Consider the following 9,733-nt stretch of genomic DNA (forward strand, 5'->3'; position numbering starts at 1 on the left):
AACGAGTTGCGGTGTAAATTGGCATCCCACTGTGTATATATATATATATATATATATATATATATACACAAATTTTTTATATTTTTTTACAAAACATTTTTTCAAGCATTGCTTTTTAGGATTTGGTATAAACCATAATTCACATTTTTAATTGTCTCTACTTATTAATCTGGAATAGAACTATTTTAAAGGATTAACATTAAAGTTGTCATATTGTATTTACATTTTATAGTATTTAATATAATATTAATATAAAATGTTAGTTGTTAACCATAACAAATAATACACTATGTTTTGTATAAATGCTTGTATCCTTATAAATATTATTAATAAATCAAATATATTAGCAATGCTGAAGACAAAATACACACACACACACACACAAATATTTTTTAAATTGCTTTTTAGGATTTGGTATAAACCATAGAAAAAAGGGGAAAAAGAAATTATAGTAAAACATATATATATATAATAGAGTAGAATGATAATAGAAATACACATAAATTTTTTTTTTACAACACATATTTGTTTTAGTATTGCTTTTTAGGATTTGGTATAAACCATAATTTATATTTTTAGTTGTCTCTACGTAATTATCTGGAATGGGACTATTTTAAAGGAGATGTGTGTGTATTTTTTCATGTTCAGTGTTGTTTTCTATAAAGAGATCCAATAACTATAGTTTTATTTTGTCTTTCTTGTAAATGTATTACAATATTAATATTATTTTATTATGTCTTTTCACCTCACTGTAGGATCCAGCAGTTGAGACAGCTGCTTCAAGACACCACCTCCGACTCTGACTCCACCTTGTCTTCCTCTGCCTCCTCCGATCACACCCGGAAGAAGAAGAAGAAGAAAAAAGAGAAGAGGAAGAAACACAAGAAGAAAAAGAAGAAGCACAAGGACATTTGGTATAAACCATAGAAAAAAGGGGAAAAAGAAATTATAGTAAAACATATATATATATAATAGAGTAGAATGATAATAGAAATACACATAAATTTTTTTTTTACAACACATATTTGTTTTAGTATTGCTTTTTAGGATTTGGTATAAACCATAATTTATATTTTTAGTTGTCTCTACGTAATTATCTGGAATGGGACTATTTTAAAGGAGATGTGTGTGTATTTTTTCATGTTCAGTGTTGTTTTCTATAAAGAGATCCAATAACTATAGTTTTATTTTGTCTTTCTTGTAAATGTATTACAATATTAATATTATTTTATTATGTCTTTTCACCTCACTGTAGGATCCAGCAGTTGAGACAGCTGCTTCAAGACACCACCTCCGACTCTGACTCCACCTTTATAAACCATAGAAAAAAGGGGAAAAAGAAATTATAGTAGAACATATATATATAATAGAGTAGAATGATAATAGAAATACACATACATTTTTTTTTTACAACACATATTTGTTTTAGTATTGCTTTTTAGGATTTGGTATAAACCATAATTTATATTTTTAGTTGTCTCTACGTAATTATCTGGAATGGGACTATTTTAAAGGAGATGTGTGTGTATTTTTTCATGTTCAGTGTTGTTTTCTATAAAGAGATCCAATAACTATAGTTTTATTTTGTCTTTCTTGTAAATGTATTACAATATTAATATTTTATTATGTCTTTTCACCTCACTGTAGGATCCAGCAGTTGAGACAGCTGCTTCAAGACACCACCTCCGACTCTGACTCCACCTTGTCTTCCTCTGCCTCCTCCGATCACACCCGGAAGAAGAAGAAGAAGAAAAAAGAGAAGAGGAAGAAACACAAGAAGAAAAAGAAGAAGCACAAGGACAAGGCTAGCGATGACTCAGACTCCGATTGAAACAAGGCCATTGGTCTGGGCGTCTCAGTGCTCATCATAGAAGCTCATAAGGTCTGCAGTGGTGCGTCAGCCCTATCAAATATACACAGGAGACTTCCCATCAGTTCCCCAGGCCATCTTCAGATCTGCTTAATAATGCATGGATGCATTTGATCCCCTCTGTCACATTGGAATGCTTAGGATATGTGCATCTCTATCAGATTTCCTGTAGCTGGTCCTTATCAGACTGTTAACGTGTTTGTACAGAACGCTTTCTGAATGTATGTTGATTTACATTTTGCGAATGTGTCATTGTGAAAATAACTGACGAGAGCTTATAAAACATGCTATCTGCTGTCGTGAACAGTGACATCCATAAGTGTCATGTAAATAAATCAATGACTATGGCTGTTTAGCCTTTGCAACTTCTTTTTATGGTAATCTGATATTTTTTTAAAGGGATCTGGGCATTTATAGGTTCTTCTAACTCAAATTACATGTGTGAATTCATATCCTCTATTTCCCATCGAAGGGTTTGGGGCTTCTGCATCTGGCTGTGGTACGTAAGCGCAGCCAATTAGCACCTCTTGAATGGCTGACAATGGTTTGCACATCATTCACATCACGAGAGGGGAGAAGAAGCTTTTGCTTTGATCTCGTCACTCATCGCTGAAATCTGGAGTCGTTGGAGTACATGTACCATTTTGTATCAAGATAAATAGTGCATCACATCGTCAAAGGAGCTCTTTATAACGCTGCTTCAATTAGCGACTATTTAAATGTATGCTTTTTCAAAAGACAAGAAAATGAATTATTCGCTAATATTCATTTCAATAATACAGATATTAAATCAACTTAATGCAGTCTATGACTGTATGAAGTTGTTAGCTTGCTCTCATCTTCAGAATGTGTTCGTACTGGTAATAAAAGCTGGATTCTCATGTTTCCTTTTTAGTTCCTCTCTTCATTGTATCTCTGTTCTGATCTGGCCAGGGTATTAGAAACGTGTGTGTGTATGTGACATGTTCCCTTTTTATCTGACAAGCCATGAATCTCACAAATGAGTTCCCCACTGTTCAGCTCTATGCTTTGTTAAATCACTATTTGAAATTTTGATTAGCTAAAGTTTAATCAGACAAGTGTAACTTGAAGCTTAATTGTGATCGAAAATTCCAGCACAGCGGTTTTATTGAGATTAATTGGAATGCACAATGAAAAAACATGATTATTGAAAATTGTTAAAAACTGAGTTATCTATTTTGGCAAATGAACTCATCATATATATCTGTTTTTGCAAATGAACTCTTCATATTATATATATATATATATATATATATATATATATATACACAGAAAAAACATAACTCTGTTCCACTCCGTGCAAATTGTAAGCCGTTACAGATTCCAAATTTTAGGTAATGTAATCAGACTACTTTTTGATTACTTTTAGATGACTTTCTATGTAAGTTGTTTATTACATTGATTTAAATAGGATGATCTCATACCAAACTGATAAAAAAAAATACTTAGTAATACTTAAAAATAGTTACTACCCAGCCCTATAGAGGCCATGATCCTGATGCAACACCACATGCACGTGTGTGTGTGTGTGTGTGTGTGTTGCATCAGGATCATGACCAGAAATAGTTGATTTAATCATCAGTGCATTTTTTTGTGATGCTGAGCATGGTGTTGGTTTTCAGCAGTTTCATTTCCTAAAGAAGTTGTTCATAATTTCACACAGTTCGAAGAAAAATCCGAAGCATGTCACAGCATTCAGAGAAGAGCTGATGCAGAGACTGACCCATGAAATCACTATTTGAAATTTTGATTAGCTAAAGTTTAATCAGACAAGTGTAACTTGAAGCTTAATTGTGATCGAAAATTCCAGCACAGCGGTTTTACCTGCAAAAATATGTATAAAACGTGTTATAAAATAAATGACAAAACATGATCATATATATACCGTGCAAATTGTAAGCCGTTACAGATTCCAAATTTTAGGTAATGTAATCAGACTACTTTTTGATTACTTTTAGATGACTTTCTATGTAAGTTGTTTATTACATTGATTTAAATAGGATGATCTCATACCAAACTGATAAAAAAAAATACAAAGTTACTACCCAGCCCTATAGAGGCCATGATCCTGATGCAACACCACATACATGCACGTGTGTGTGTGTGTGTGTGTTGCATCAGGATCATGACCAGAAATAGTTGATTTAATCATCAGTGCATTTTTTTGTGATGCTGAGCATGGTGTTGGTTTTCAGCAGTTTCATTTCCTAAAGAAGTTGTTCATAATTTCACACAGTTCGAAGAAAAATCCGAAGCATGTCACAGCATTCAGAGAAGAGCTGATGCAGAGACTGACCCATGATGATGATTTTTAAATAGAGCCAAACTAAAGGTAACATCACCTCTGCCGCTGAAGCGCAGGGACATTGTGTCCTCTCTAATCATCAAAATGGAGTAAGCAAATGGTGTCAGCATGGGATGGTTAATACATCTCCTTGTGTGGGACAGATAATCTATTGCTGTGTGTGGGTGGACATTGTGAGGATGTTGAGGTCTGATGGACAGATATTTACAAAATGCCAAATATGCCCTGAAGACTAATAGCCAGGCAATGATGTTCTGGTTTAATCCTATTTTCTTCTTCTTCAGACAAAGACTTGCTGGTGTTAATAAAAAAAATGCTTAATTAAATATATAAATATTTTATATACTCCTACTGTTATACTGTAACAACAAAAATGAATCATTCATTTTCAATACATGATAAACCCTGCATAAATTATGAAGCTAAATTTATTTATTTATGATTAAATTAAGAGTGAAGAGACATAGAAAGCAACAAGAATTTATTTAAGAATTCTTTTGAAATATGTCAGTCATGTTGGATGATTAATTCCCAGTGACAGAAAATCATGAATTATTTACAATATTTACAGGAATTTACCAGACATTCTTATCCAAAGTTACTTACAAAAAGCAAAAAAAAAAAAAAGTTTAATTTTATTCATTGAAAGTTATATATTAAAAAACGTTGGTGATTTATATTTTAGGTTCAGGGGATATTTAAAACTTACATTTTAAGTTTTTAAATCAATTTTAATAAAAAATAATTTATTATTCTTTTTTTGTCATTTATCCAAATTAAATTGTATTAATTTGAATCTATTTTCTACTTTTCTGATGATCTGTTAAAACATAAAATGTGACCCTGGAGCACAAAACCAGTCACAAGTAGCACGGGTATATTTATAGCAATAGCCAAAAATACATTGTATGAGTCAAAATTATTGATTTTTCTTTTATGCCAAAAATCATTAGGACATTAAGTAAAGATCATGTTCCATGAAGATATTTTGTAAATTTCCTACAGTAAATATATCAAAACGTAATTTTTGCTTAGTAATATTCATTGCTAAGGACTTAATTTGGACAACTTTAAAGGCAATTTTCTCAATATTTAGATTTTTTTGCACCCTCAGATTCCAGATTTTCAAATAGTTGTATCTCGGCCAAATATGGTCCTATCCTAACAAACCATACATCAATGAAAAGCTGATTTAAAATATATATGTATCCTTATGACTGGTTTTGTGGTCCAGGGTCGCATATGTAGTAATGTTAGTTAATGTTCTTAATGAAATATATAATGAAGTGTTACAGATACATTTTAACGTTGGAAGTCCCTATATGTCTTCTTTACTATATATTTAAACAATAGCCGACAAATATCTTATATCAAGCAAAAACATCACATTTAAGATAACAACTAGACTAGACTGAGAAAACACCCTGACGCGCTTTTATCTGTCTATTGAATGATCAGGATTTACTGTGCTGTGATTGGTGGGTTCCTGAAGCGGCGGAGCCAATCATGAGCCGGGAGGAGGAGGAAAGAGGAAGTGAAAACAACAACAGCACTATCTATCGAGTGCGCTAGAGAAAGGGAGGGAGCGCGTGACAGCAACAAACTCCCAAACATCAATCCCTGGAAGGAGGAAAAGTCGCCTCGCCGCTTCAGGTTCGTACGATTTATTTCGCGTTGCCGATTCGCCTGATTTTGATCTGGTGTCGGTGCGATCCCACGCCAGTTTCATCCTCGCGGGGTGAAGTTTAAGCGCTGTAGTGTGCAGTTGTAAGACAGTCATGAATAGCCCCTCTATTGAGCGCGGACAGACAGATTGCAGCGGGTGGAGAGTTTGACAGAGCTCAGTGCATGACACTTCATGCGTGTTTTATTCCACAAACGCACTCACACTTGCAAAAAGACTGTGAGGTCAAAAGAGTGTCACAAACATCAGTGGTTTCATTTTACGATTGATCCTGTTCCAGTGTTAAATTGAGAATGGTGAATTAGAGAGTTCTGCACAATGACAATGACTTCTCTATTGTCTTTGTAGGGAAGACAGTGAAATAGAAAAGCAATATCTTTTATGTAGGCTACTTTGAAACTTATTTAGCTCATAATACGATTTTTTTTTGTTTAATGAAAGATCCTCGTGGACTCGAGAATAAGACTTTCGTTTGGCTGTGACTGTGTGCGTGAAATAAAGGTCCCGTCTCTTTAAACAGCTCACCCTAATTCTGTCATAGTTTGCTCTTATGGCATTATTATGTATATTACTCGCACTCATGTCGTTACAAACACAAAAATGACTTACTCTCTTCAGTTGAACACAAAAGGATGTGAGACAGAATGATATTCTCAGTCACCATTTACTTTCATTGTAGACAAAAAAGATGCAATGCAAGTGAATGGTGACTGAATCTGTCAGTCTTTTTGCCTAGTGCCTAACATCATCGCCTTTTGTGTTCCACGGACGTGAGTAAACGATGACAGATGTTATAGTTTTAGGTGAAATGTCCCTTTAAATACTGAGATTAGTGCTGATAATCGATAGTCGATTCGATTAATGGAATAAAGAAGGCTAATATATTTTTTCCAGATGCAAAATCTAAATGTATGAAAAAAGTTATGTATGGCCAATGTATTATTAAAATGACTCATACAAAAATAGGCAGTTATAAAAAAAAAAAAAAACAAAAAAAAAAAAACCACTGTATGACGGCGATAAACAAACATGGAATAAAACAGTGTTTAAAAACATTAGCATTAAGTAACAGTTGATGTATTTGACAGGTTTTTATGCGTTTTTGATACATTGTGCTCTGCACTGGAAAAAATGGTGTAGGATTTATTTTGAAACAATTTTAACTCAGAAATTGCTAGTAAATTTCACAAATCATTACAATGAAACGTCAAGTAACATGTTGAATTAAATATGAAATTTTAGAAAGATTAAAATAATATTTTCTTGTAAAATATATATAGTCTAGTACTCTTTGTTTTATTTACAACTTTGAAAAGTCTTTTTTAAATCTTTTTTTTTTTTATCCAACTTTAGTGGAATAACACATTTTGCTTACTGTAAGGAATTTTTGTAAAAAAAAATTTGCCAATTTGTGCTGTGTCAAACCTTTATAGAAGGTTTTAACAGTCTTTATAGAATTTGATTCAAATTAAAGTAGCCTACTTAATTTTAGGAGGGTGGTGCTCATGCACTATAGGTTCACTTTTGTAGATTTTGGACTGATGTTATTTCGGTTAAATTGTATTTATTGATGTCACTGTCATGCCCAAACAATTTCTGACATTTGTTGCCATCTATTTTTATCATCAACCAATTAGTTGTTGCAACCTTATTTGAGACTGTTGAAATACCAGCAGAATTCTTGATACACTCAATATATTGTATGTATATATTGTGGTTTATTCAAAATAGCTTTGAAAGTGTGTCAAAATTGAGGAAGAAATGGCATCTGTAAGTAGTAGAAACTTCCATGCACTCTGGGCAGGAAATAGTTTGTTCCTTTTCATTCGAAAAACTATCAGAAGCTCAAAGTCTTCATCTTTTTTATGCATATATTTCCTTGACTTTGTAGTTCAGATGCCTGCTGGTCTTGTGGAGTCCAGATGAGAATGTGTTTTGTTGCAGTGGCAGTCTGTTTCTTTTATCCTCATGTCGTTGAGTCACTTTTGTGTCTGGGGGCAAGTGTGAGCTCAGCGTCTTGCCCAATTGGTTCTTAAGATCGCATGCATGCGCTGTTGGTCTTGAGATGTAAGCATGTTCAGAATCAGAATCAGAATCAGAATGAGCTTTATTGCCAGGTATGTTTACACATACGAGGAATTTGTTTTCGTGACAGAAGCTTCCACAGTGTAACAGAATGACAGTGACGCAGCAGAGTTTGAAAAATTCTGAAAAGTTCAGTGCATGTTAGCGGCATGTAGAATGTTTTCTGGGTCAGAAATAATTGAGTCACATCCCAACATTAATGTCAAATGCACGTTTTGCTGTCTGATGGGTGCCGCTGTGTTATTTTTTGTTATATAGAAAGTGAGAAATAGGACAGGATTGACAGAGAGTAGAGCATGGAAGGAAAATAGTAAGTGTTGCAACTTGCAAGCCAGACTCGAACCCACAAAGCCCAAATGAGCAATGTGACACAATGTATCAGAGCTTATACTGCTAGACCACAGTGGTTTGATGAATGCGTGCACTACTTTAAGTTGCTTTTCCCCTCTTTAAAGTTTTTGCATCATGCTAAACTCATGAGGGAGGCATTTTTAATCAAGTAAGAAATGCTTCTGCTTTTCATTGTCTTCAGTTGATGTCAGGGGGTTTATCATTGTCTGTGTGTGCGGTGGAGGCAGTAAGTGAGATCAGATGAGTTTTCTAAGAGAGTCTGAAGTTTAAGGTGTTGCTGTGTGAACAGCTCATTGAAATTCTGCACATGTGCGGCATGTATATTTAAATTACTTTCTGCAGTTTCTCAGTCTCTCACCTCTGAGTGCAACCTTGCCAATTTATGATGAGTTCTTGACTGCAAGTGATTCTCTCTCTCTCTCTCTCTCTCTCTCTCTCTCTCTCTGTGTGTGTGCGTGTTTCACGTTCCTCCCTTCTTCCTCACTTTATGTCTTTCTCACCACCCAGCCCCCTTATCTCAGATCTAAACTCACTTTCTCAAGGAGGATTCTCAACCGTTCCTTGTCTGATGTGTTCATCGCTGTCTTCTCTTATCTTTCTTGCCATCAAAATAAGAGTGAGGATCTTTGGCTTTGTCTTCTTCCAATGCAGCTCCAGTGTGGTCACATAGAGAAACTATTGCACTTACAAACAGGAAAAAAGCCACTTGCATCAGAGTTGCGTGAAAATGATCTGTAATTTAAAATGTATAAAAAAAATTAATGAATATATAAAATTAATTTTGTAATTTTTTCTGGCAGTAGAATTGTAGACTATATGGTCAGTTTGGTTCTACATTCTATGGATTTTATCCTATGTTGAAACTCATAACTGAGGAACAGCAAATTGGGATTTTTAAAAGCAGAAACTGAAAATGTTCTTATGCATGCGCCAACTAAAGAGCATGCATCCAAATTTTTGGTGGTCATATATCAGTAATTCAAATAATTCAGCATTTTATTTTTACATGTTCATGAAGATAAACAGTCACAATATGCATTAATATAATTATATCTGCAAATCAGCATCATTTAAACTGCTTTGTGATAATAACATAACTGAAATGAATTACTTTGTATTAGGGCTGCACGATTAATCGCATGCGATATTTAACGCGCACCTTATCAGTAAAGCCGGTTCTGTAATCAGCGGTAAATCTCCATCACCTGCGGGCTTTCACATTGAGCAGCATTAACTACACAGAGCCGTTGTTCACTGACGAGCTGCGCTAAACCACGTTAATATTCGCGCGATTTTTTGCGCTGCTCATCAGTGAACAACGGCTCTGTGTAGTTAATGCTGCTCAATGTGAAAGCCCGCAGGTGATGGAGATTTACCGCTGATTACAGAACCGGCTTTCTGACAAGATGCGCGTTAA

The 9,733-nt window shown here is 34.2% G+C and overlaps 1 protein-coding gene across 1 annotated transcript in view; it reads left to right on the forward strand.

Moving 5' to 3' along the window:
• LOC107670274 (retinitis pigmentosa 9 protein homolog) overlaps positions 1-1,853 on the forward strand; it is a 6,422-nt gene extending 4,569 nt beyond the window's left edge. Inside the window, exon 6 of the mRNA XM_016462819.1 lies at positions 1,648-1,853. Coding sequence (XP_016318305.1) covers positions 1,648-1,831 — 184 coding nt within the window. The 3' untranslated portion in view covers positions 1,832-1,853. The remainder of the gene's footprint in view (positions 1-1,647) is intronic.
• The last annotated feature ends 7,880 nt before the right edge of the window (positions 1,854-9,733 follow it).

Source organism: Sinocyclocheilus anshuiensis, unplaced genomic scaffold (assembly GCF_001515605.1).
Source record: "Sinocyclocheilus anshuiensis isolate Anshui unplaced genomic scaffold, SAMN03320099.WGS_v1.1 scaffold913, whole genome shotgun sequence".
NCBI classification, from domain to species: domain Eukaryota; kingdom Metazoa; phylum Chordata; class Actinopteri; order Cypriniformes; family Cyprinidae; genus Sinocyclocheilus; species Sinocyclocheilus anshuiensis.